The sequence below is a fragment of the Cavia porcellus genome, unplaced genomic scaffold, assembly GCF_034190915.1.
Source record: "Cavia porcellus strain 051 isolate PalLab524CR breed Dunkin Hartley unplaced genomic scaffold, mCavPor4.1 scaffold_19, whole genome shotgun sequence".
Taxonomy (NCBI): Eukaryota; Metazoa; Chordata; class Mammalia; order Rodentia; family Caviidae; genus Cavia; species Cavia porcellus.
The window spans coordinates 63,804,499-63,832,349 of record NW_026947502.1 but is presented as its reverse complement, the minus strand read 5'-3'; the positions used below and the strand labels follow the sequence as shown (position 1 = coordinate 63,832,349).

Here is a 27,851-nt window from a genome sequence, read left to right as displayed (position 1 = left end):
TGCTAGTTCTCCCCCTGGAAGGGCTGCAGGCTGCCACCCTGCCTCCGCTTGCAGGGTGGGGAGGTGCTGGCTTGGCTTCCCAGAGTCCTAAGTTCCAGCATGGTGTGGATCTCAGGAGACACTGCTAGTTCTCCCCCTGGAAGGGCTGCAGGCTGCCACCCTGCCTCCGCTTGCAGGGAGGGGAGGTGTTTCAATTTTCTGTAAGGTTCTTAGCATGAATGAGTTTTGGAGCTTATCAAAAGCTTTTTCTGCATCTATAGAAATGATCATGTGATTCATACTTTTGGCTTTATTGATATGGTGGATTACATTTATTGATTTATGTATGTTGAACCATCCTTGCATGCCTGGGATGACTCCCACTTGGTCGTGGTGTATAATCTTCTTGATGATTTGCTGCATCCTATTTGCCGTTATTGAGGATTTTTGCATCTGTGTTCATTAGGGAGATTGGCCTGTAGTTCTCTTTAGTTGGGTCTTTCTCAGGTTTTGGTAGTAGAGTAATATTTGCTTCCAAGAATGACTTAGGAAGAATTGCTTCCCTTTCAATTTCATTGAAGAGTTTGAGGAATGTTTGCATTATGTCTTCTTTGTATTTCTTGTAGAATTCTGCAGTGAATCCATCTGGACCTGGGCTCTTCTTTGTGGGTAAGGTCTTAATTACATTTTCAATTTCATTAGTAGAAATTGGGTTATTCAGCACTTTTACATCTTCCTGACCCAGCTTTGGTACTTCATATATTTCTAGGAATCTGTCCATTTCTTCTGTGTTATCCAACCTACGAGAGTAGAGGTTTTTGAAATAAGTGTTGATGATCTTCTGTATTTCCATTGATTCTACAGTGATTTTGCCCTTTTTGTTCCTTATTACATGAATTTGAGATTTTTCTTTCCTTTTTAAAATTAGGTTGGATAGGGGCTTATCAATTTTATTTATTCTTTCAAGGTACCAACTCTTTGATACATTGATTCTTTGGATTGTTAGTCTCTATTGCATTAATTTCTGCTCTGATTTTTATAATTTCCTCCCTTCTTTTGGTTTTGGGCTTAACTTGCTCTTCTTTTTCTAGATGTTTGAGGTGTAGCATCAGGTTATTTATTTGTATTCATTCTGTTTTCCTGATGTGGGAACTCCATGCAAATAAATTTTCCTCTGAGGACGGCTTACATTGCATTCCACAGATTCTGGTAAGTTGTATTTGTGTTTTCATTTGCTTGTAGGTATTGTTTAATTTCTTCTTTAATTTCCCCTGTGACTCACTGATTGCTCGAGTGTATTATTCAATTTCCATGTGTTTGTGGGGGTTTTCTAGTTTCTTTTATCATTAATTTCTAGTTTCATGGTGCTATGATCTGACAACATGTATGGGATAATTTCAACTCTTTTGCATTTATTTAAATATGTTCTGTGGGTTAGTATGTCTATTTTAGAGAATGTCCCATGTACCACTGAAAAGAATGTATATTCTGATGTTGTTGGATGGAACACTGTGTATATGTTTGTCAAGTCTATTAATTCACAGTTGTGATTCAGTTCTGTTATTTCTTTGCTGATTTTCTGTCTGGTTGATTTGTCCTTTGGTGTCAATGGTGTGTTAAGGTCTCCTGTTATAATTGTGTTATTGTTTATTTTTAATTTCTATTAATACTTGCTTTGTATAACTAGGTGCTCTGGCATTGGGTGCATATATAGTTAAGATAGTTATCTCTTCCTCTTTAAGTTTTCCCCTAACCAGTGTGTAGTGACCTTCTTTATCTCTTAGGATCATTCTTGGTTTGAAGTTCACATTGTCTGCAAACAGAATAGCTACCCCTGCTTTTCTTGGGTTCCTGTTGCATGTAGTATTATTTTCTATCCTTTGACTTTCAGTCTGTGAGTATCCTTTTGGGTTAGATGGGTTTCCTGTAGACAGCATATGGTTGGATGTTGTTTCTTGATCCATTCTGCCAGTCTGTTTCTTTTAATTGGTGCATTGAGACCATTTACATTAATGGTTATTACTGTTAAATGCTGGTTTATTGTTGACATGTTATGTTTTTGCTGTTGCATTTTTATCTTTCCATTCTGTTTGTCTGCCTTGTTTAGTGGTTTTTTTTAAGTGTATCTAAACTGTGTTTCAGTATTCTTTGCAGGGTTGGCTTGGTGATCATGAAGTTCTTCAGCTGTTCTTCATCATGGAAGTGTCTTATTTCTCCATCCATTTTGAAGGACAGTTTTTCAGGGTACATCAGTCTATGTTGGAAATCATTTTCCTTTAGGATCTGAAATACTTTGCTCCATGTTCTTTTTGACTTTATTGTTTGTGTTGAGAAGTCTGTTTGATTCTGATAAGCTTTCCTTTATAGGTGATCTGTCTCTTCTGTCTAACAGCTTTTAATATTCTATTGTTATGTTGAATTTCTGGGATGGTGATTATTATATGTCTGGGTGTACTTTTATTTTGGTTATGACTATTTGGAGTTCTATATGCTTCACTAATCCTAATGTTAGTTTCCATTCTCATGTTTGGGAAATTTACAGCTATTACTTCTCTAAATTGTCTCTTGATATCATTTGTCCTGTCCTTTTCTTTTTCATTTATCTCTATCAATCTTATGTTGTTTTTCTTTGAGTCTTCTTGTGGCTGTTGGATTGTTATTTCCTGATTCCTTCTTATTTTTAAGAGATCTTTCCTTTTCTGTTCACTAGCTGAAATCTTGTCTTCGAGATCTGAATTTCTATCTTCACTTTCCTTGAGGCAGTTTTGACAACTTTTAATGGATTTTTTTATTTCCTGTATATCTCTTTGCATCTGCTTTATGTATTCTGTTTCTTTCTTATATAGTTCATCCAGGGACTCTATCTTTTTGTTTTGTTCCTCTAATTTTTTAACTGTGTCTTCTTTAGATATGTTCAGCATCTCTTTCATTATTTTTATCATTTCTTCTTTTGCCTGGGAGATTGTTTCTAGTGTGGAGCTTCCTGGAGTTGTTTCTTTATTTCAGTTACTATTATTTCAGATATTTCAGGCATATGGCATTTTTTCTCTTCTATGTACATGGCTCCCAAGCTTTCTTGGAATGGGCAGGATGTTTGAGATTGCATTTTAATCTTTCGTTTTGTCATTTTTGTATATTTCCATGTTTCAAGTGTTGTTCCAAAGGTTCCCCTGGGCTGTGTTGGACATTGTCTGCTAACTGTCTGGGCTCCTGGGACTCCTCTGGTAGAGTAGCTCCCTCCTTTGGTAGTGAGGCCCCCAGATTAAAAGAAGCTTACCATGCGAGGCTCAGGCAGGCCTACACCCTCCTCAGGCCACACAGCTCCCCTCTCTGGCAGCAAAGCTCCCTGGACCCAAAGAAGGCCACCAGGTACAGTCCAGGCAGGCCTGAATCCTGCCAAGCCCAATCTAGGGTGGCTGCAAGCCGGGCAGGTCCCCAACCACCCAGAACAAGAATCTTAAACTCTCCTGGGGATCGGATGTTGTACACGCATCCACCTCAGGTGGCAAAACTCCCCGGGCTGAAAGAAGATCACCTGTGCAGCCTAGACAAGCCCCAAACCTCCTCCGCAGCTCTGCTCCCTCCTCCAGACGGCAGCTGCGGTGGCGGTGCTCTCCCTTCTCCATTAATTTCTAGAGACAGTTTTTCAGGGTATGTCAATCTGGGCTGGAGGTTATTTTCTTTCAGGGCTTAGAATACTTTACTCCAAGCTCTTCTTGCTTTGATGGTCTGTGTCAAGAGGTCTGCTGTAATTTTGATGGGTCTTCCTTTATAAGTAATCTGTTTCTTGTCTCTGATAGCTTTTAATATTCTGTTCTTATATTGATTATTGTATGCCTGGGTGTAGCTCTGTTTTGCTTGTAGGTAGCTGGAGTTCTGTATGCCTCATACCTCTGAATATCATTTCCTTTTCCTATGTTTGGGAGGTTTTCCTTAATTATTTCTGTGAATAACCTTTGTAGTTCCTTTGTTTGTACCCCTGCTTCTTCATTCACATTCTTTATTCTTAAGTTATAGATCCTATTGTCATCTTCTAGCATTTGTATCATTACTGCTTGTTTCATTGTTATCTTTAAGAAATTTTTCCTTTTATGATTCCATATTGCAAACCTGTCCTCCAGTTTGGATAATCTATCCTTAGTGTCTTTCAAGCAGTTCTGCCAGCTTTCAATGAAGTTTTTAATTTCCTGGTAATCTCTTTGAACCTGCTTCATGTATTCTATGTTTTCTTTATATTCTTCATCAAATGATTCTCTCCTTTTTTTGTGTTCCTCCATTCTTCCATCTGTGTCTTCTTGAGAGGTGCTTAGAATTTCTTTTATTAATCTATTTATATCTTGCTTTACTTGGTTAAATATTTCACTTTTGAACTGGTCTATGAGGTCCCGAAGATATCTCTTTATGTCCACTGGTGGCATGTCTGATATTGCATGCCTGCTGTCTTCAGTCTCCTTTGTATTTACCTCTCCTGGATCAATGTTCTCAGGATTGGGGGCTGGGGACTTTTTCTTGTTGCTTCCTCTTCTCACATTTTTTGTTTCTTCCATACAGGCATATAGGGGAGACCCCAGACTCTTTCTTTGTTGGCTACAGTTCTTCTGAAGAGCATTGGCTAGATGGTCCTGCCCCTTCCAGTGTGCTATTGTGATGCAAACAGGGTGGCAAATGCTGGCCCCTCTCCTCCGGGTCAGTTAACCCACTGAGGCCTTCACTGCGTTAGCATGTGCCATGGGCATAGGGAATTGGTTTGGGATGGCTTATTGGGTGTCAGCCAGGGGAGTGACCCAGGCCAAGCACACCCCACCAATCCTGTCTGGGAAGGAAACAACTGACTTAAGTCACTGCTGTTCCTTGTTCTTGCCAGTCCTCTCCATTTCCCACATATTGTCCTGTTGGTGCACCTTTTTTGTGGAAGGCTCCACTCCCAGCACTCAACGCAGGTTGATGCAGGCCCCCTACCAATCCAGATCTCCACTGGGCCCACTGACCCCTCACCTCATGACCAAGGCTCCAGTGAGTCGAAATTGCAGGAGTTTGGGCAGCTTGGTAAGCTGTGGCTGTGTGAGTTTGGGCACTGCAGTGGGAGCACTGAACCTTTAGCTGTTCCAATAGTAGCACTGGGACTGCCTGTTTGATTGGTTCTTCTCACCTTAGTTTCTTCCTGGGTCAAAAGGATCCATCTCCCTTTGTCTGGGACTCCCCATGTTGTATTATTTTGGCATCTAAGTTGACTATCTCAGGGAGCTTCTGTGATCTACTCTTATCTATCCGCCATCTTTACCGGAACACGACTCAGAAATTCTATTACCCATTATACACTCTGAGAACTGAGTCCCCCAGAGAAAGGCCTCTGCATGTTAGAGCTGTGTTATTCATGAGAGTCAAACCTGGAACAACCTACCTGTTTGTTTCCAATAGACTGTTGGGACATCGACAGCAGCAGCTACCTACAGCAGTCAGCTGTGGGAGAAAAGAGGCAATAAGAAAGTAGGGGGGGTCTCCACTCAGTTTTGAGAAAACAAAAGCATGAAGACAACACAGAGAATTGCAGCTTTGGTGGGGGCCACAGGCAGGCAGGGCAGGAAGTGCAGGTGGGGTGGAGGGACAGAAACCAGGAGAGAACGTCCTCCATCCCAGTGCACCTTCTGTACAGTTCTGACTTCGGTAGCCACTGAGTGGAAATGAAAGGATGAAAAAGAAAGAAGGAAAGAAAGAAAGAAAGAAGGAAAGAAAGAGAAAGAGAGAAAGAAAGAAAGAAAGAAAGAAAGAAAGAAAGAAAGTTATTACAGATGGTGGGAAAGGAAAAACCAATAAATAAGATTCATTTTTTCAATGAATAACAGAGCCAGCGACACAGCAGAGGAGAAAATTTAACCCCAGTGGTTTTGACATAGTTTGTATGGCCACCCCTGTGTGAGAGGCAGACAGCGTGTGGGGCAAACACTGAATCCTGCTCAGTATGTTCTGTTTTCCCAGAAGTGAGGATTAGCCATTCCAAAGCTCTCTCAGTTTGAGAACTGAATTACAAGCTGCACACACTGTGAACAGTGCGTCACATTTCACTGTTGGAGAGGGAAGCCAATAAGCAAAGGAGCCAGGGCAGAGTGAATGCAGGGTGCTGGGTGAGAACAGAGGCATCAGCCTGAACCTGTGACTGTAGATCCCTGATACAGAGGGGTAGACGTGTGTGGCTCCCCCTCTTCCACTTACATATATTCAGCTGGACAGCACGGTGTGTGAGTTGACATGTGGACAAATTTGGGTATGTGAGTTCAACAGGGCTTCTTTCTCCTTTCCTCCTGTTCCCTTCCACCACCTGGTTTGGAACAGCAGTTGGTGGTGAGTCAGGTCAGTTCATCCTGCAGGTAACTGGGAGTGTCTGCTCTGCGTCTAAGGACAAGGACTGGACACTGACCACACACTGGAGCCCTCGAGCTCCAGGTGTGAATGCACAAACTAGCAGGAATAGCTGGGTTATTTCCAGCAAAAAAAGAAACCTCATCCCTACCCTTTGGCTTTTACCAGGAGGGACATTGTGAGCCCTCTGAGCCCAGTGTCCTCTAATTCCTCCCTCCTTTCTTTTGGAGAGTCAGGTGGGGGACACAGGCATGCTGGCTTTGACATGTCTTTGTGCCTTGTTAGGAGCAAATGGCTCACTGGATGTGCACGTTCCTCCCCCGACCTCAGGTGACTTCAGGGGGCCTCAGAGAAGTGTCCCAGCTCGGATCGTCACCACCCAGCCATCCATCCCTTGCTTGCCATCAGTGACAGGCACTTGGATGGGAGCAGCCTGGACTATAGGTTTCTCGAGGTGGGAACTCTAACACCTGGTTTACTGCAGAGCCCCTGGTGCTTGTCCCAGGACCTGGCCATAGATGCTAGTTGACAGATAAGAACTGGACTTTTAATTAATTTGAATACCAAGCCATATATAGTGACATGAGAGTTAGGGAAACTTGTGTTTCCTTGTGGGACGCCCTGACCCTCACAGGGCTGTGGTCATGCTGCTTTCAAATCTTTGGCTTAACTCAGCACAGCTTTACTTGGCTGCAAAGAAGAGCAAAGCATCCTCACATCATGATTCACCCATCAACCCAGAGTTGCCTTCCTGTGGGGCGAGGCGGCCCCATTGGGATGGCACTGTGGACAGGAGCCGGCATCCCTAGTTTTGCACAAGATGCCAGTGATACCCCCTAGCCCAATTATGACATCCCCAGGGTGGGGCAGAGTTACTTTTGTTCAGGACTTTCTGTGGGGGTCTCTCACCTGAGGCTGTGCTTCACGATGAGGTCCTACTCAGGATCCCTCCCACCAGTTCCCTTGCCTGAACAGGAAAGGTTGGTAGTACTGACATGCCAAGCCACAGCCACATGCTAGAAATGGAGGGATGAGCAGAGCAGACAGTGGGTAGGGTGGTGAGCAGACAGTGGATCTGGCCCACCCACCCATTGTACAGGTTGCCTCACATGTCTGGGCCTCCAGGTGCTCAGCACACCTGTGGAAAGGGTAGGGCAGGCCTGTGTGATCACTTGTGGCCAGTGTGTTCATCCTCTGGAGCATAAATCATGGGACACAGCCAGTTCTTGTTCAAAGGCCAGAGGACGTGCAGTAAATCTCTGAGAACAGAAAACCCTCCCCTGTTGCGTGGGTTGAGGTCAAGATATTCCCTGCCTCAGCCCTGATTCTTGGCTGAGCTGATTTTTAGTTACTTGTTGCCAGAGAGAAGACAGGAGGAGAGGTGGGTCAGGACAGGGGCTGCTGGGTGGTAGGTTGAGGAGAAGAACTCAGGACTGAGAGGGGCTTACTGCTCTGGGTGGGACTTTCAGGGCCAAGATGCGAAAGGGGTGGTGAGGATTGGGGTAGGAGAAGGAGATGGAGCTCCCCTCAGAACTGTATGGAAGATGAGAGACGAAGAATCCAATGTCCAGCATTTCCTGACCCTGTCTGGGACATCTGCCGTGGGAGTAGGGCAGGGTGGCTGCTCCAGTCTGCAGAAGTTTTCCTGCATATCTCTCACCCTAGGATGAACGGTCCCCAGGTCATGAAGCCCGCTGCCCTGGTGCTGCTGGTGGCCCTGCTGTGTGCAGAGACAGGTGAGGGAACCAGAGGGAATTCCAGGGATACTGCTTTTTCTAGGGTGTTCCTGGTATCCCAGGTTGTCGCTGGTGGGGTGGGTGTTGGCCTGCTGGGATCCTGTTCCTGCCCTGTGTGCTTCTGTGCTGAGTCATGTGCTCCTGCCTGGGCTTTGGGAACACGTGTCTGGTGGCAGTGCATCGGGAATAAGGCAGATGGGTTTGAGGGCCTCAGGTCCTGTGTTGTGAGGTCCTGAGGCTGTGAGGCTTGGGTAGATGTGTGAGCCAGTGTGGATCTGCTGAGCTGGGCAGAATGGAGACAGATATACTTTAAGATGGCTTGGGCAGTGTTTATCTGCCCCAGGGCAGGGCAGCACACTGAGCCTGCCCTGCTTCCTCCAGCTCCTAGTGATCAGCCCTAGCCCCAGGGCTTCAGACCTCTCCCTCCCTCACTGGCTTCCACCCCAGCCTCTAGACATGTCCTTCCTCTGTGGAGTCTACATGGCAGACACGGTGGCCTCCTGTCTCCTGGGGCCTCCTCTTCCTTGTGGCCTGGTCACCATGTTAGCCTCTAGGCTCCCCAGCTCCACCCTGTCCTGAGGCCTGTGGGCCAGCACAGGCTTCCCATCCTGCTTTGCCTGCCCAGCCCCATGTGCCCCACAGCACACAGCGGGCACTCATCTTGACCTCCCTCATCACTTGAAGATACAAATGCGGAAACTGTCCAGTACCACCAGGGCTCTCAGGTGCAACTGACCTCCACTCTGCTGCAGCTCCATTGTGGTGGCTTGGTGTGGTCCCCAGGTGCAGTTAGAGGTGTTGCTAAAAGACATAGAAATGGGAGGAGATAGAAAAGGACTTGAACTGACCCTAGGGCCAGCAATGGGGACAGAGCCCAGAGCTAGGCAGAGAGCCCTCTCTAGGGCCCCAGCATACATTCATTCATCCACTTATTCAACAAAGCTGTGGTGACTGGACAGCCCAGTAGCTTGACTCTCTGGGGTCTGAGTCCTTCCTCTGTGATTTGGAGGTCACCAGCAGGTGCCTTGAACTGGGTGGGTTAAGCCTGGGAGAGCCCTCTGCATTTGGACAGCTTCATCAGGGGCCTCCTTGCTCTGTCCTGCCAGTCTCAGTCACTTCAGAACAGTGCAGGGTGGGTGCTATGGGCTGCAGACCCCCTTGAGAGCTCAGAAGGGAGGCACCTCTCGGGCATCATAGGCCTGTCTTTTCCCCAGTCCAGGGTCTGCACTGCTACCGTTGCCTGAATTACACCAGTGGGAAATTCTGTGATCAGGTCATGTGCTCCTTCCCTGGAGGGAAGGAGGTCTGCGTCAGTCAAGAACAAAGCTTCACATTGGGTGAGTTCCAGAGTGTGTGGTGACAAGGAGGAGATGTCTCTTGAGGAATAGCTCTTTGTGGACTAAGGACCATCCTTCAACCTGCCCAGTACTCTGGGACCAGGGGCAGGGCCTCTAGGGTCAGTCACATGGCCTTTCTTGCTCTCTTCCTAGCACCCCAGCAGGGCCCTCTCTTCCAGGAGGTCTTTATGGTACCCATTGCAGCCTGCAGTTCTTTCTAACTTGCCCACATCGAATGCCAAGGAGCCTTCCAGCTTGAGGCAAGGGTGGGCTGTGAGCATTCTGTGAGTTCATCTGATGGAGGGACTTAGAGGCAGATTGCAAGCCAGAGGAGTTGTGGAGTATATGCCAGGCCTCGGGAGGGTGGAGAGTAGAGCCGGGACATTTCCAGTTCCCCGAATTGCATCTCTCCTATCCTAGCCATGTCCTCTAGAGTGACAGGGCAGGTGGAGCCCCATCCCCAGCACAGCCTACCTCCACACAGCCACAGAGGGACTCTGTGCCTCATTGTTTGTTAGAGGGTGCAGGCAGCCTCTCCCTGGCCATCTGGACCTGGTAGCCAAAGCCCCAAATGATGGGGCGCTGAGCTGTCTGGGCAGTCCTCGCACAGGGCCCTAAGGTCATACTATGTTCTTACAGGTTCTAAGATTGTGAAAAGGGAAGATAAGTTGTGCTTTCCTGACTGCCCCAAGGACACTGACTTCAGATCGACATTCAGTGGCTTCCACACCACAGTCAAAATAATGTGTTGCAACAGGAACCTCTGCAACGCTGGAATACTGGTGGGGGGCAATGCCTGGACCCTGTTGGGGGGGGTCCTGTTCAGCCTGGGGTTGGCCTTCTTCTGGGACCTGCTGTGAGGGCTTCTCTGGTCCTTTCTGTTTTTCGGCCCTCTTTTCTTCCAGGTGGTCCATGCTTCTCCTTTGGGAACACTAGTAATCAATTGTAAGAATTCTGAGAGGTTTTTAGCCCTGAGTTCAGGGTGGGAGGCTGGCTTTGACCCTGTGAGTCTCCTAGACAAATAGGGCACATGTGTGACTTCAGTTTGTCTCTGTGCTAATAGCCTTAAGACCCACCTTCCCTACCAGGCCAGCTTATTCATAGCCTCCCTCAGTCTAAGCTCTGCTGCTTGCTACTCTGGACCTTGGGGTCCCAGGGAGATGTGGGGCTGGATTCCAAGGCTCCATCCTACAACTACTTCCCTGGGGCAGTGCTGTCCTCCCTCTGAGGGCTGCTCCTCCCTCTGAAGTTAATAATCCCTTCTGCTCACCAATACCAGGGCTTAGTTTTTCTTTGTCATCTGTCCCTGCCAAGGTCCTTGCAACACTCTGGCCAGCACCCTGGTGTGCAGAGAATATCCCTGGACCATGAGTAGCCAACCATGGGTGGCCCAGTAGAGTCACCATTGGGATCAGGTTGAGTTTTCCCACACCTGTCATGTTTGTCCTCTGGCTGGGGCTCAATGCTAGTCCAGCTTGGGGTGAGGTACCTCTTGCTGGTAGGAGAGAGGGGTCCCCTTAGGGATGATGCTTGTGGCACAGAATGGTCCCAACAAATCTATGAGCATTTTTGGGGCTGGGGGAACAGGGACAGGGGAGGATCAATTGGGAGGTCGTCTCAGTGGTGGGCAGGCCAAAATAATTATAAAATGAAATGTTTTAAAAACTCAGGAGTGTTTTTCTTGTGTCTTTTGTAAGCCTTTGTAAGCCTGCTGGTCTAATGTCCCCTGGAGGTGAGTGCCACTCACTGCCTAGGCTCAGAGCTGGCTCAGACATTATAGTTATAGTTATAGTCCTGTGACATGTCCTGACTTCTCATCCTTGTGCTGTCGCACTGGGGACAGCCACTGTCCAGACACTGTTCTGTCTCTTTGGATTTGGTCACTCCAACTGGGGGATTTATTCTGGTAAACAGTAAGTAAATATTTAGCATGACTGTGTCCCTTATATTAGTAAAAACAGTTACTTATTATTTCTCTGACATTCAGATTTAGCTGGGTATCTTATATTTTTTTGTGTGCTCAATCAAAAGACCTGCGAGTAAATAGAGTTAAATACCACCACAGACACCACTCTCTGTATGACTCCAATCCAGGAACACCACGTGGTCCACCTGAGAACTGTGTAGACATTGCCCGGATTAGCAGTGTAAGGAAGTGGGCAGCTGTGACCACAGGGAGCTGGGGGTGCAAGTGCTGGGGTGCTGCCCTGGGGTTTCCATTCTGATGGTAATGTGACTCCCTGATACATGTGGGTCCACTTTGGTCACACAGCGGTGCCAAAGGGCAGGTGTCAACATCATCTGTCATTGCTGGGGGGCAGAAGTAAGGCATGGGGAATTTGCTGAATTGTCTTTGTAGGTTCCAGTGAAAGGATAGTAATTTCCAAATGAAATGTTTTAAAAACTCAGGAGTGTTTTTCTTGTGTCTTTTGTAAGCCTTTAATGAATACAACATGCTCTCGAATAAAACAGAAGGGTGAGTGTTAGCTTGTTACAGGAAGTATGGGTGATCAGCACTTTGCAAACTTGGGGCAGATACAAACGTAAAACACCTCTTTGGTGTGTGTGTCTGCATGTGCTCTGATTGTCATATATATGTGTTTCTTACTGAGGGTCAAGTTAAAGCTTAAAGACTGAAAAGTACTTTGTTGTGGAGTAATCCAGTATCACATCTAGTCACCTCCTTAAACTCCATCTATGAGTGCATGAGGCTTTGGAAAAATATCTGCATATGGTCCACAACACCCAGCTAGCATCTGCTTTAACTCCTACTTTTTGGCTGTTTTATCCATTTCATCTATAGACAGGGCCTGGCCATAGGGATAGGTGACACCTGAGCAAGGGAATGCCCCCCCCCCCAGTGGTACATTCACAGCAGGTTCAAGGTGCCTGAGGATACCAACCGGGTGTGGTGCTTGCTCTCTCCATGCCTTCTTACGGAAGGGTTTCCAGGGATCAGGTGCTGCTTTGTTTCTTCCCTAATTTGGGCATGGCCAGATCTGTCCTGGTGCTGGTAAATGTGTCTTAAAAATCATTATAAAGAGACTACAATGAGCCCAAGGTTGTCAGGAGTGTGAATATGGCTCCAGAGCCAGGTCTAATGAGCCAGTGCTTGTGGGTCTGTGGTATTTCTGTAACTGACATCTGTGGTGAATCTTTGGCTTCAGCATCCAGGCTTTAAGTTTTTCAGGCAAGCAGCACAGCTGACAAGACAGCTGGCTGTCAGTAACCTATGATTGATCTGGGTGACCAGGACACATCTGTGTTGTCAGTCATCTTCTGGGAAGCTTTGGGTGTTTTCCAGGCTTTTTTTCTCCCAGAGCTCCATTCCTAGTCCTGGGGCCCCCAGGGACTCAATTCTTGTTCTGCCATGTAAAGGGGACCCCTCACAGGGCCCAGACTTTCTCTACCCAACAGTGTCACAGGGGCTTGTCCTCTCACCCCTGGCAGCCTGGTTGCCCCTTGCCCAGCACCTTGGAGGGGATTAATCCCCTGCCTTATCTATTTCATGTGTCTCCTGTTTGTCCCAGAAGCTGCAGGTGTGGGTCTCTGTGAGGCTGGACAGAGATGTTGCCTGAGGGCTCAGAGATGGGTGTGGGGGGGATGATGAGGATAGAAGATGTCTGGGTATCCTTGAGGGACTTCCCATCCTGCCATGACAGGAACAGGTGCCCCAATTCATGCCCTAAGTCATGACACAAAAGCCACCATAGGGAGAAAGAACAAACTCTAGGGCCCTTCACCTGTTACTCATCAAAAGGACAATTTGTGTTCTGTTCTGAGGCAGATAGGGATTTAACAGTAGTTTTTGTTTAAAAAAATAACTTCGCTTGAGTCTATTGCTGCCTAATAGGAAACTAAAAGTAGAACAAATCTTGACCTTCACTTGTAAACAAGTCAAATCCTTCTCAGTTTCTCACATACAGGCATGTTAATGGTTTCAGAAGTGTTTATCTAAGAGTTGGTAAAGCAAAGTTAGTCCTAAATTTACCTGAACTACTTCATCTTTCTTCAAGACTGAGGACGCCTAGGTAAGAGATTTATAGAAACATCCTGCTATATTGAGAATCTCCATTGCCCCAAACCTAGGGTCGCCTTGGATCCCAGCAGCCTCACATAACTGAAATTTCTCGTCAAGACATGAGGATTCATAGCAATCAAACTGCTTCTCAAGTCACAGGGATTCAGCCTGGGCTATGAAACCAGGCTTGAAATAATGATAGACTGGACCCCAACACACCATAACACCCCACAAAATTGGTTTCCTTTCTTTTATGAACAGGCCAGTCTGATCCTTTTCATCAGATGTGCAATCCTTCCAGTTACCCAAGCTACAGTCTTCTCTTATCTTTCAGTTAAAGCTTTTGTCTGTGCAGTCATGCAGTCATGTTCCTTTTAGTTTCCATTATCACTAAAGCAAAGACCCTCCCTACCTGGTGATCACCCCTTGAGAGGCCCTAAATCCCTCTTTTGACCCAGCCCAGGGTCTCAGAAGCCAGAAAGGAGATAGAGCCTGGCTCTACCTTGGTCCTTGAAAGGTTTTTGCCCCAGATGGGACACTATAGCTGGTGAAAAGCTGGGAGGCGGAACCAAGGGGCTCTATCTTGAGGTCATCTTTCCCACCCCTAGGAATTTACCTGTGGCACAAAATGAATACCAATGGGCTACCTGTGCATCAGTAATGCCCCTTAGGCACCACCCCAAAACTAAACTACATGTATGCCCCCACACCACGTGTCTGGTGGAGAGAATGCCAGACCCTGGAGAGTCATGGGGTCTCTCCCTACATTCTTAAAGTAAAGGTCTCTTTTATTTCATACTTGTTATCTTTTCAGCTGTGCCAAAAATCCTATTAGATGGTTCCCTTCCACGCCAAAAATTCTATCAGTCCTTCCCAGTGTCACCAGCTATTGCATCTCCTTACTTTAGTAATAGTTACAGTATGAACTTACAGGCAAAAGCTTTTGGACAGAGAAAATGAAGGGGAGTAGAGCTCTGACCAAGGTCAAGTCCATCTCTCAAGCAAGGACAGTCAGATAAGATAGGGAAAGGGCTTCAGCCAGAGGAGCTGAAAGGGGAGCAGGTCTGGAGAGGAGGATCAGACTGGCCTGTTCACAAAAGGACAGAGACCAGCTATATGGGTGGTGGGCTGAGGCGTGGCTGATCACTATCTCAGCGCTAGTTTCTTAGCTTTGCAGGATTCCTCACAGCTTGAGTGGTGAGATTCAGTTTCCATAAAAGCAATTGCCTCAAAAAATGATGGTCTCTGTGGCTGTTTGAGCCACGTGAAGCTCTGCTTTTCCTGGGACCCAAATTTAGGCCAACAGCTCCAAGAGTTGCTCTAGGGATCCTGTGGTAATCAGATGTCCCTGAGAATCCTGAAAATGATGTGAGTGGTGTCCTGATGAGCGCTGATCTTGAAGGACAATGAGGTGGTAACTAGGTAAATTTAGGGCTAGCTAACAACTATTGTCTTGCCAATTAGTAGCATATCTGAGATAGAACAGAAGAAAGGTAGCAAAGGGGTCAGGAAAATAATAATTTAAAATTTTATTTCTAAAAAGACTATGATTTCTCAGACACAGTCAAAGTTATCTGCATCTCCATTCCCTAGGTTAATCTATCTGTATCCACATTCCCTAGGTTAATCTATGTTCCTGTCCTGCCAGACCTAGGACGACTCAAATTCCTTAAGGATACTCTAAGTCTGAAAGTTAATTTCACTGAGAAAGTAAAGAGTAAAACGTTGATTTTAAAGGAATAGACTGACAAAATTCAAAGGATGCTTGAATTATCCATCTGAAAACAAAAACCACAATAGACTCAGACCTTTCACATCCTGTAAAAAAGGCTATTACCCTTTCCAGGGATGGGCCATCTTTTTCATAGGTTTTCATGTCCTCAGGATACTGCTTAACATAAATGTTCCCAGTTCCAGAAGATAATGTGCCTCTCTCTTAAGGGCTCCCACTCTATTTCTTTGAGTGTGTGCTTTTAAAATTCTGCCTAATAAATTCCTTTATGTCTCTTACTGACCTATCCCCAGAAAGTTCTTTTTCTGCAGTGGAAGGTAGTGAATTTATAACCTATTTCATGGATTGTGTGAGTCAAGGTTCCCATCTCTGCTTGGAGGCCCTCCTTGGATCCTGTCTGGTGCTGCACCTGTGTCTAAGGTTTAAAGTAATAAGAATACAAAATGAAGGCCAAGTTCTACACTACTTTCAGTTACCATTGGACACCTGTAGGCCCAACTGAACAGTCACGGTATTCTTCACTATTGCTTTTTAGCAAAAAAACCCCCCACCTTTTAAAGGTCCAGACTATTGTAGAACACAAATCATGCATTTAATAAATAACAGACTAAGGGTCAGGGGTTTTCCTTTTCCCAGTGGTCATTTCTGACAGAGTCATCAGCTCCACCCCTGCAGCGCCTGCAGGAATCAGTGTCAGCAGAAGCCCATCCTTGGAAAAGTTTTCTGGCTTCTTATAGTCATGTCAGCATTTGGAAAAATAAAAAGGTACTGAGTATTAAACTCAAGGACTTCATATTACTTTTTCAGCCTTTTTTCAAAAAGTTTTTTTAAAATTTTATTTTGAGACAGGCAGTCTTCAAGTTACTAAATTTCTCAGGCTGGGTTTGAATTTATGATCTTCCTGGCTTGGCCTCCCAGAATGCTGGAATTACAGGATTGCACCTCTGCACCTGGTTTGCCAACCTTTCTTCTGCGTTTCAAGTACCAGAAAATGTAATATAGAGGCTCTGCGTTGGGAGTCCCTCCCAGGAGTCAGTATGAAAAGCAACTTTACCAGGCAGTGTGGGGAACAGGGACTTTGCAATGGAGGAAGCACCCTGTGGGCTGGGCACATAGTAGGCAAGGAGTGGGGAAGGTCTGGGCAGGAAGTACCTGACTATGAAGCCTGAAGTCTTGGGTTTTCCCATGGGCCAGAGCAGCTGGGAGCTAGCCAGGGCAAGGGTCAGGAGAGGCCAGGGGGCTCATCTCATTCATGTGCTGGGAATGGCAGGAATTGGGTAGATTTGTCTGTGGAGGTAAAGGCCTTGTTCTGAGCACATGGGCATTGGACTGGGAAGTGCAAGCTGCTGCCTGTGCATGCACAGGGCTGGATTCCCATACCTGGGCCCCTTAACCCAGGCTTGGACCCTGGGGGTGGTGGGGTTAGTGTAGGTGCTGCCCCTTCCCTCCACTTCCCTCTTCTCCACTCTCCTCCAGGTTTGACAAAAGGAAACTCTGCCCCACACCTTCCACTCCTCCCGTTCAATCTTCCCTTATTTCCCTCTCCACAGTTTCTGGCTCAGGAAACTGAAACAGCGTCTGGGCTCATCTTTCCTTTCACTATGCTTCCCTTTCCCCCCACCCTCAACCACCCCCAGAAGTAAAAACAGGAAAATCAGGGGTCCCCTTGAGAGAAGAAACCCCTTCCTGGGGTGAAACAGGGCAAGTATGGGTTAACTACACAGCTAAGTTTCCAGAGGAAATTGATGGTTATGACCCAGGTTATGTATGTATACAGCTATAAGATAACTTTGGTGGAGAACAGTGGGTTTAAAGCTTCATCTGAACTCCTTGACCTCTGTTGACCCCACTTAATAACATTTTTGTTTCTGAAACTCTTCTTCATCATCCTGATTTCCAATAAAAATGACCCTGTAGAAAAGAAACAATATGAAAGTGCAAAGAAAGACTTTTTCAGGGTTCTCAAGGAGACCATTTCTCAGGGCTGGAATTTAACTTAGCGTGAAGTCATGAGTTTGATTGCTGTTACCAAAAAAAAAAAAAAAAAAGGAAACATTGGTAGAGTAAAGTGCTCTTTTTTCCTAAATGCCATGTTTTTGTTGGTTTGTTGGGGAATCTTGTGCATTATCCTGCTTCATTTAGTTCTCTTACTAGCAAAGTTGGGATCTGACACAACCACCTGTGGCAAACTGCCTCCCCTACAGACAGAGTGGGGAGCTTGACTAGCCAGATGGTGAACTCCTGCTGTTGAGCACTGGCAGAATATTCCCTGTTGTGTGGGAGGCTGCCTAAGGGCCTCAGTGTACTGTCCCGGGAGGCCTTACATACAGAGGACCAAATGACATTTGGTAGACATCTGAATCAGTAAGTACAGGGGCCCCGATTGAGAAGATTATCCAGAAACAGGATATCCAGCTTGGAAGGAGATCTGAGAGGAACCTTCAGAGGACTGATCATCTCTGTGTTCCCTGACTAGCCGCCAAATAGGCAGTGAAACTGGAATGCTGTAGTGGAGTCTTGTGAAATGTGTGTGTGAGTGGAAGTGTGTGAATGAGATGGACATTGCACTCTGAACTCCAGTTTGGGTGCACAGGACTGAAGTGAGGTGTGGAGTCCAGGAATGTGGTTCCAGGGCCATCCACATATGGCTTAAGGCAGCACCGCGGTGATAGACAGAATCACTGGCCTGTGAATTCTAAGAGGGGCCTGAAACATTTTCAAGAGGAGATTGGCTGGGGAAAGGACAAAGGGTTTGGTGTCTCTGTCATCTTTCTCTGTGGGTGGTGGAAGCCATGGGAGGGATTCAGGGTAAGTCAACTCTGTTAGCTTTTTGATCAAAAAATTTTAAAAGGGATTTTATGGAGTGTTGGGTTGGTGCTGGGTTAGGGTAGTTGCTAAGGAAAAGCTTATATTCACAGTCTTTGCAGACAAGATAATGCTGCAGCTTCAAAGGAGTGAATTTCACCCAAAGGATTCAAGGGCAATAAACTGGCAGTCTTAGAGATAAGACAATTCTGTCTTATCCTGGAAAATTTACAGCCTAGAATTTCTTTGTTGTATTTGTTTTAACTTCTCAAGGCCTGTTCATTTTCCCAAGCCTTTACCCTAGCTGTTCTGTGTACTTCCTTACATGCTCTGGGCTTTGAAACCCAATAAATGTGGCTACCCAGAGAAGTCTTCATCTTAGCTCCAATAGAGTTCTTACCTTCCTGGACTCACCACAAATACTTAAATTTGTTTTTATTTAATCCTTTTCTATAAGCTGTATTTAAGTTCTGGAGCCTGATCAGCTCCTGATAATGGAGACTATGGGCAGAAACTCATTCCCGGAAAACTGCTTACCATTTGTGAAGTGGAAAAGCCTTCCTTCCAGGTAAGGTGGCCAGCCTAGAGTTCATTGGACATTCTTTGAAAGCTCCAAAAGTTGGAAGACTTCACAGGTATGAATACAGCCCAACGCTTGGCAGTCACTAACAAAGTGTTTGTCAATTGAGACATGGAAAAATGCAGAGAAGCTGAGTTGACAAATGAAGAAAAAGACAACCTAAACACCACAGCCCTGGTAGACACACTGACAGACATTCCAGGCACACATAAAGGAAACCAAAAGAAGGAAGAGAACCATACCTGTAAGTCACAGGTGCCCCTGGAGGAGGACAAATTGCCTATTGAAAGGAAAAGGGCCATTACAAGTGTGAATGCCTAAAGCTAAAGAGAAAGATAGTCTGAGAACCCAGAGGTGATCAGCTCTTCTTTTACAGTAGGATGAAACTCTCTTTGAGGACTGAGAATGACTGGGTTCCTGATCCCCCATGGGTCTCATGATCTATGTGAAAGTGAGGGGTAAGCTGATAAAATTCCTGATAGATACAGGAGTGGACTATTCAGTTGTAATGTCTCCTACTGGACCCCTAAGATGATGAATTATTGATATCAAAGGGGCCATGGAGTGATCTAAAAAGCCCAGGCTTTTTGTTGGCTGCAGAATGTAAGATTGGAGGCCACAAAGTGATACATCAATTTCTGTACATGCTAGATTTCCCAGTTTCTCTCTTATGCAGGAGTCTGTTAAAGACAAAAACTGACTTCAGGGATGGAGAGGTACATCTCAAACTGCCACTGCCATGGCTGATATTGACCCTGACTATCCTTTGGGAGAAGGAATGGTGAACTCATGACAGGCCAATTCAAAAAGTCCCCGAAGGAGACAGGAAGTTGCTTGGACATTAACCCCAAATCTGGCCAGAAGACATCCTGCCCATCCTGGCCATTGATCAGACCCCAGTTAAGGTAAACTCAAGCCGAGTGTCATTCCAGTTGCTCACCGTCAATACTGGAGCACTCAGGAAGCCCAGTGGAGAAATCAGCCACATTTAGAAAGACTATAAACCTATAGCATTCTTGTTCCCTACCAGTCTCCCTGGAACATGCCTCCCCTTCTAGTCAGGAAAACAGGACTGAAGACTATCACCTGATCCAGATCTCTGAGCAATCAGGCCATAGTGACTCAGCACTCCAGCAGTCCAAATTCTTATGCTCTACTACACTGTTTCCAGCTTCAGCAGAGTGGCTTCCCTACCTAGATTTGAAAGATGCCTTCTTCTGCATATGCTTAGCCCCAGAGAGCCAGTCTCTCTTTGCTTTTCAGTGGGGATCGGTCAGCACTGGACAACAGGGGCAACTTACTTGCACTCAGTTGCCACGAGGTTTTTTAGCCATTTTTAGGGAGGCTTTGGCACCAGACCTCCATTCATTTCCTGCACAAAATCTGGTATATACCTTGTTGCAGTATGTTGATGACCTCTTTTTAGAACATAGGAAAGAGTAAGGGAAGGAAGGGAAAAGGGAAAAAATATAGAAGATAGTTAAACTACTAGTTTCTCTTAGTTCACTAAAAAGAAAGGTTTGTGCTAATACTGGTTGGAGAATTTTTATGCTTATTATCTTACACTTTGAGCAACTACTTTAATGATAACAATATTCAATATTTAATGTATTAACTATTGTTATTCTATTATTTTGTTATATGAAATTTTGTTCTACTTTTTTTCCATTAAAAAAGTACAGAAAGCATGCATAGACTCCTCACAAGAATGTAATGATTAAGTACTGAATATGTACCAATAAAAATAAAAATTAATTTAAATAATTAAGAATTAATTAAAATATGATTAATTAAAAATAAAAATTTAATTAAAATGCTAAAAAACCCAAGACAAATGCAAGAAAGACACAGAGGAGCTGTTCGTACACCTGTGCTGGAAGGGATATAACATCCTGAAAAAAGACACAGGTTGTACTGCATGGAGATCAGATACCTGGGATTTCATCTATACAAGGGAAAGAGGAGGTTGGAGGAAGCCCAGAAGACAGTGATACAAAACGTGCCTGAGTCCCAGACCCACAGGAAATTGCAGGTCTTCTTGGGAGCCTGATGTTTTTACCTCAGGATATGACTCCCCAACTGTGCTATTTTAGCAAAATAGAAAGCTACAAAGGGGAGGAGAAATAAATATTTGAACTGGGAAAAATAACAATGAACTATCTTCAAGGTGCTCAAGGGAAACTTTAAGAGGTGCTACCATTAGGCCTCCCTGACCTGAGCAAGCCCTTTACCCTCTACGTGATGGACTGGAAAAAGACAGTCACTGGGGTGGTGGTCCAGACCCTTGGTTCCCAGAAAAGGCCAGTGGCCTATTTGGGAAAATAACTTGATTGGGTAGCACAGGTTTGGCCTCCTTGCTTGACGGCTCTCATTGCAATTGCCCTTTTGACCAAGGAGGCTGACAAGCTGACTGTAGGTGAAGATTTGTGAGTATGGGTTCCACACTCAATGGTCACTGTGATGAATGTGAAAGGTCACCCCTGGCTCAGTAATTTGAGCTTGACTCCATATCAGAGTTTTCTCTATAAGAACCCTCACATCTGAATGGAAGCTTCCAACAACTCGAACCCAGTCACCCCCTTTTCTAACATGAAGGACCTCTACATGATTGCAATGAGGCCTTAGAACAGGTCTACTCCAGCTGGTCGCACTGACATGACCAGCCTCTTCTAAATCCGATTTAGAGTTTTTCATGGATGGGAGCAGCCCCACAGATGAGAAAGGGAGAAGGTGGGCTGGCTATATGGTTGTCATCCTAATCGAAGTTGTAGAATGCCAACACTGCCACAAGGAACCTTGGTGCAGAGGACAGAGTTAATTGCCCTAATCCAAATGCTAGAGTTGGAGAGAGAGAGAGAAAGAGAAGGAGAAGACTAAATATCTACACTGATTCTAAGTATGCTTTCCTAACTCTACACATACATGGTACCCTATATAGAAAAAGAGGTCTGTTCATTGTCCCGGCCTGCGGGTAAGTCCATGGAGCTTAGAGGGGGAGTGGGGATGAAAGGGGACAAGAGACATGAAGAATGGAGACAAGTCAGAAATCTGATCAAGTCTTATTTATTCAAGAAAAAGTAACAAATACATAGGGTATTGGGGGAGGAGGGAGTTGGGTTCTGAGACATCAGCAGGTAACTTACCAATGGTGGCAAGACTGAGGGTTATAGGTTAAATCAAATTTTCAAATTTCCTGCACACAGGCTCATAAGCATAATCCCTGAATGGGCCAAACAAGCTAGGCAAGAAGCTGCTTAACTACCAAACTTAACTCCTAAAGGGTGTTAAGGTGGTGTGGCCTGCAGATAGAAGGTGGCAGCCAATTATAGGGCTTCCCACAGGTCCCCCTTTACTTTAAAATATAAGAGGCTTATAAGAGCTGCATTCTTGAGGAGACTGTGCTGTCTTGGGTCAGGGCACTTCCACAGGGGGGGCAACCTAGCCTTACCTGTCATTGGAAGGCAGGGCAATGAAAGGCCCAGTTCCTGTCTTAGGTGGAGGTTGGCATCCTGTGTGAGGCCCAGTTGCCTGTCTCTGGCTATCCAGTCTATTGCACCAAGGTAAGAGAAATAGAGAGGGCAGTATGCTTTCACAAAGCAATGATCATAATACGGTTTTGCAGGCTCTGTGTAATTTTCTCTATTAGCCATTCTAAGCCTGTGGTAATGGACCTGTATAGGTTGCATTTTTATGGCATCCACCTGTTGTTTGACAAAAGCCATCAACTTATTAAAAAGAAAAAGACCTAAGGAGAGTAAAACGAACAGTCCAAGCAATGGTCCAACTAATTATAGAACTGTAGTTAGTGAGGGTGACAAACCCAACATCAATGTCAGAGGTATCGTTATGAGAACTTCCCTGGAGGTAGGGGGAATCTCTGAAACATGTAGGCTGTACTCTAAGGGGGAGGCTGGCATTACACTTTAAGTCAGGACATGGTCTAATTGATCCTTATTTTGAGGGGTTATAGGAGGCTTGGGGAGACATATCCATATTTGTGCATAGGCTCCTCCCACTTGGGAACTGTATTGAAGGTATGCCATCTTATCATTGTAATCTGTCATTCTAGTGTAAGAGGTGGGCTTAGTTTTAACTATACATCCTTTTCAATCACATGAAAATGAACTGAATAGAGTGGCACTCAGAGCCCTTGCATTGCCAGGGAATCCAATGCCTCCCTTTTCTGGCAGCGGTAGAATCGTAATCCCAAGGGACAGGATCCAGGCTGTCACTTCCATCATCTGAAAAACAAGAGCTGGGAAAAATCTCTCAGGGGTCATTTCTGTCCCTAGAGTCATATGTAACATTATCCTCTATTTGTTACATTTGATCTATTTGTTTAACCAATCATTCTGGTAGCCATCTCGCAGATTTTATCTCTTTTAGAGTATATGCATACTGATTCTCGTCTCCAGATAAGGACTGGGTCTGGACCATGCCATGAGTTAGTCAGGGGGTCTCTCCATAGTAGAGAAGCAAATTGTTTTTGTGTTTCAGTATGCCAAAAATGGATGGCTGCTGATTGTCTAGCAGCATCCAAATTTAAAAATTAAGGATGAATAAGGCAGGAGATAGAATATTTTTAGGTGTCCCCCTTTTGGGGTACCATTCCCCCTTTTATATTTTATCAACAGTGAGTTTTAGGGAGAAATGTGCCCTTTTAATTATGCCTTTTATATGATTAATGTTAAGATGTTCTATCTTTGGAGTCCTTTTTGCAGTTCTTTGTAAAATGACCAGTTTCTCCACAGGTAAAATAGTTTTGTTTATGCTTTTGAGATAAAGAACTGTTTAACTGTAAACTCTTGCAAGGCAGTAGCCATAGGAAGGCCTTGCTGGTAAGCAGTTCCAATGTCATTGATACCAGGGATTGAACTCATAGCCTTTCATTTGCCAGGCAGGTGCTTGTGCCACTGAGCTAAATCCCCTGCCTCGGGGACCGAACTCACAACCTTGTGCTTGGCTGGCAGCTGTGTAGATCACTAAGCTAAGGCCCCAGCCCTTGCTTAATGCTTGTGAGAGAGGAACTCATATTTTTTCCACTTTGGGCCCACGAACAGCGTCCCTCACAAAGTCCCCCATTCTTGAGTGCCACATTGGGGCGCCACTTGTCCTGGCCTGTGGGTAAGTCCACAGAGACCCTAGAGGGGGAGTGGGGATAAAAGGGGACAAGAGACTCAAAGAACAGAGACAAGTCAGAAATCCAATCAAGTCTTATTTATTCAAGAAAAAGTAACAAATATATAGGGCATTGGGGGAGGAGGGAGTTGGGTTCTGAGATGTCAGCAGGTAACTTAGCAACAGTGGCAAGACTGAGGGTAATAGGTTAAATCAAATTTTCAAATTTCTCACTGGTGGGCTCATAAGCATAATCCCTAATGGGTCAAACATGCTAGGCAAGAACTACCAAACTTAACTCCTCGAGGGGGTTAAGGTGGCAGCCAATTATAGAGCTTCCTACAGCTCATGGCAGAGGGTAAAAAAAATCAAATACTCTCAAAATATTCTTCAACTCTGAAAAGCAGTTTGGGACCCGGATAAAGTCACTGCTGTCCATTGCAAAGAACACCAGAAAAGGAAATCTAAGAAGCAACTGGGCAACGATAAGGCTGACTGTGAGGTGCTCACCACAGTTCCCTGGTTCAGAAGAGAAACCGTTGTATATGGCAGAAGAGGTTCAAGGGCTGCAATGAGAAGAAGGAACTAAGACCTTGAATGGATGGTGGAAGTTCCTGGACAGTCAAGTTGTGGTGCCCATGCTCCTGGGGCTCCTGGTGGCCCAGATGTCTCCTACAATCACCCATTTAAGAAGAAAAAACCCGATAAATTCTTGCTTGGCTAGTATTTCTACATCTGGTGGATGACTGCCCTGACAAAACAGATTGTTCAGCACTGCATCACTACCCCAAAGTCACTCTGAGGACCCTGATAGGAGTCTAAAAAGTAGAGTCAGCACCATTTAAAGATATTTAAGTCAGTTGCACAGAACTGCCCAAATGTGGAGGTTTCCACTACCTCTTCATCAGGATTTACACCTATTCAAACTGGGTAGAAACTTTTCCTTGCTGAATTGTAAAGGCCCAAGAAGTAACACCATGTCTGCCACAAAAGATCCAACTTCTGCTGCAATCCTTAGTGACCTGAAACCTCTTCATGGAGCTAGCAGAGTGCATAGCACATTCCCTGAAAATTGCCTTGTGCTCTCGTAGGAAACAGGTGGTTAAGACATTGGTTATATGGGTACGGTATGATGTAATGTCAGCAAAGCATATCGGACTTGGAAAAACCCTGTTTGTTCTTGATCACTGTTCACCCCCTTAGTTACTGCTTTGCTTCTGTGACTTCACTTTGTGCTGATTTCCAAAGGAAAAATTGTCCTGTAGAAAAGAAACAAAATAAAAGTGGAAACAAAGCCTCTCAGGGCTCTCAAGAAGATGTTAGTCTATTATAGAGATGCTGTCATAAACTGCGCTTTGTTCCTAAACTCCGTGTTGGTTCTGCCAGAGATGCTGTGTATTTTCCACCTTTCCCCCCACCTCTGACCCTGTTTCTGTATACAGCTCACTTCCCTCCCTCCTCCTGGCTCAGGAAATGGAAACTCAGCTTCTAGGCTCCCCTTGCCTCCACAGAGGGGCCATGACTCAGGCTCTCCCTGCAGACCCCTCAGCCTTCTTACTCTCCTGAGGCAGCAGGAACCAGACAGGAGTACCAGCTACCCCAGGAGGTCCAGGCTGCCTGGACCTCAGCCGTTAGAGGACCCTGCCCTTTAAAGCAGAGCAGAGGGAAACCTGGGCCCTGAGGTCCCAGACCAGAGAAAGCCAAGTAGCTTCAACTCCTCTGAGTAATGAAAAGAGTCACAGGTACAGATGGTACCAGGAGGGAGTGCTAGTGTCCCTGTGACTCCCTTGTCCCTGGAGTGCTATCCTACCTCCTGACCCTGAGTGGACCCAGGTACCCTGAGACCAGGCCCAGAGAAGCACTGTCTGCCTGAGGGCCATGGCCAGAGCACCATGGAGGGCTGACTCCTACCTTTGTTCTTCTTGCTTTTTAACACTGCAGACACTGTTCTTTTCTTTCTTTCTTTCTTTCTTTCTTTCTTTCTTTCTTTCTTTCTTTCTTTTTTTTTAACACCATTGGTCATTCAAGAGGCACTGTTCTTTTCAACCATGATTCCCAGCCTTCCCCCAGACGTGCTTAACTGGAACCAGGCAGCCATCTTTTATGGGCAGATACCTCTATTTGTCTGTGAGGCTGATGGCTTCCTGATGCTTTTAGGGGTCAGTCCCAGGCTGGCCCCCTCTGACTACAATGATAAAGATACACAGGGTTCAGATGCCCACCCTGAGCCTCCATGAAGACCACCATCCCCCTACAGGGTGGGGTTCCGAGGACATTGACACAATCTGCCACCTGGACAAGCAGTGACTTAAAATGAGACACACCCTGAGGCAAATCATCAATGGAGTATGTGACAGTGGCAGCAGGGGTGGAAGCAATGAGTGAAGGCGGCCAGAGAGCTCACCAGAGGTTTAACTGTCTGACTGTTAGGCACATTTCAGGCTGTCTATAAAGGTGTCTGCCTTGTTCCTGGGTCATCTGACCCATCAGCAAGGGGTTTCTTGGGCTGTAGGATGAGTTGCTCTATTTGTGTCTGTGGTGAGATGTTTGGTGACATTTCTCTTTTTAGGGCACTGATTTGTTACATGCCCATTGTCCAGATGGAGTACGGCATAGTTTTATATGGAGGACTGGGGGAGGGGATCATGGCCACAGGCAGGCCCCACCTCCCTGCTAGATCCTCCTCTGACACAGGAGAACAGCCAGAACATAGTCCTGGAGCAGACCCTGCCCCAGCTCTGCCTCTCCCAACCGGAGACTCAAGGAGTGCCCACAAAGCACCAGTTTGAAAAGAGCATCCAGACTCAAGGAGAGCAACTTCTTGCATGCTTCTGCTTCCTGTTCCTTACCAGTCCATTGCCAAGAGCCCCATGGTCTAGGAACAACTGTTGGCCTGGGCCATGTTTGCTTTAAGCTCAGACCACATTTCACTGGAAAAGGTCTTGTGGTTTGTATCTGGATGTCTTCCCAAAGTTTCATGTGGTGGAGGTGGTGGTGGTGCTTTTCCAAGGGAGCCAAATCTAGAGATTGTGATTGGTTCATTGTCCCAAATCTAGAGATTGTGATTGGTTCATTGTCTAGTGCTGGGATGGGGAGTGTGAGTGCTACACTCCCTGTCCTAGAGCAGGTAGTCTGCATACACTATAAGGCAGGAAAAGAAGCTTGCTGCCCCCTTTTTGCTCTTGCTATTTTTGGTGTCTTCTGCTGCCATAAACTGTTGCCTCTCTGCCATGCACCACCCTGCCTTGGAGCCAGCAAATTATCGACTGAAATCTCTACAAACTATGAGCTAGATAAACCTTTTTTCCTTTAACTTTTGGTGTCAGGTATTTTATTTCAACAATGAGAAAAGTTACTAAGACAAAAGGGCAAGTGGGCACATGCATATCGGTTTAGTTCCTGGCTGTCCAGACAGACAGGGATCTGTGGAGAGGTATTGTATCCAGCCTGTCCTGGTCTTCCCACAGGCCTGGGACAGTGCACTCTTCAACCCAGGCTAGCTGAAGCACCATTGGTCTCTACATCCCCAAACTGAGGCTATGACCTTCCTTCTTGACCTTGTATAAGTCTTTGGGTCATGGTTCCCTTTTAGACCTCATAAGCATCCGGCTATGGATTTATGGGGTCCTTATCCTCCTCCACCACCCCAGTGGGCTCATTTTGGCCTGTACCAGGGAGGATACCCAAGCTCTTCTGAATCTGAGGATCTCTGCTTCTCACTCTCTCATATAGACCCTGCTGGCAGGGGCATCTGGAAAGGGAAAGGAAGGGGCACAAGGACAGCAGTGCAGAGGAGGAAGGGGTGGGAAAATCATTTATTTGAGGCACCAAAGCAGCCACAGGGCACCTGTGTGAGGGTTGGGGGACTGGAACTCAACTGAATCTAGGGTGGGTACCTAGAGCTGAAGCTATTAGTAGCACCCTGAAGTTAGAATATTGCATGTTCAGAAATGGCAGAGTAAGAGCTTTTCTGGGGTGCCCCCACTGGGTCTGATCTCATCCTGGGTCCCCAATGTTCCACTCCCCCACCAGCCTGCCAAAAGGAACTGGGGTTTTGGTGTTCTTCCTGTGTGTCTATAGGACTAAGCTCCATCCCTAAGACCCTAATATTTCAAGGGAGCATGACTGAGCTCAGAAATGATGTAGCTGGCTTTGGGGCAAGGGTGGGCTGGGTCCCAAGGGTGGA

At 45.8% G+C, this 27,851-nt stretch overlaps 1 protein-coding gene across 4 annotated transcripts; it reads left to right on the top strand.

Moving 5' to 3' along the window:
- The first annotated feature begins 535 nt into the window (after positions 1-535).
- On the top strand, positions 536-11,078 carry Ly6s (lymphocyte antigen 6 family member S). Of its 4 annotated transcripts, none has more exons than XM_063231153.1 (5): positions 536-648; positions 1,071-1,188; positions 8,002-8,072; positions 9,287-9,409; positions 10,049-11,078. In XM_063231153.1, exons 2-5 carry the CDS (start codon positions 1,136-1,138, stop codon positions 10,267-10,269), a joined length of 468 nt encoding a protein of 155 aa, XP_063087223.1. In that variant the 5' UTR covers positions 536-648; positions 1,071-1,135; the 3' UTR covers positions 10,270-11,078. The 4 variants fall into 4 exon arrangements, with proteins under 4 accessions (XP_063087223.1, XP_063087225.1, XP_063087224.1 ...); XM_063231155.1 differs by lacking the exon at positions 536-648 and adding an exon at positions 4,531-5,025 and having other exon boundaries at positions 1,065-1,188; XM_063231154.1 differs by lacking the exons at positions 536-648; positions 1,071-1,188 and adding an exon at positions 5,038-7,316.
- Positions 11,079-27,851: the final 16,773 nt, after the last annotated feature.

Bases quoted from the DNA above. Each gene is read 5' to 3' on its own strand.
- Ly6s (XM_063231152.1), top strand. From the start codon at position 7,874: ATGGAAGATGAGAGACGAAGAATCCAATGTCCAGCATTTCCTGACCCT. The intron at 8,073-9,286 runs GTGAGGGAACCA...TCTTTTCCCCAG, and splicing joins CCTGCTGTGTGCAGAGACAG to TCCAGGGTCTGCACTGCTAC. The intron at 9,410-10,048 runs GTGAGTTCCAGA...ATGTTCTTACAG, and splicing joins AGAACAAAGCTTCACATTGG to GTTCTAAGATTGTGAAAAGG.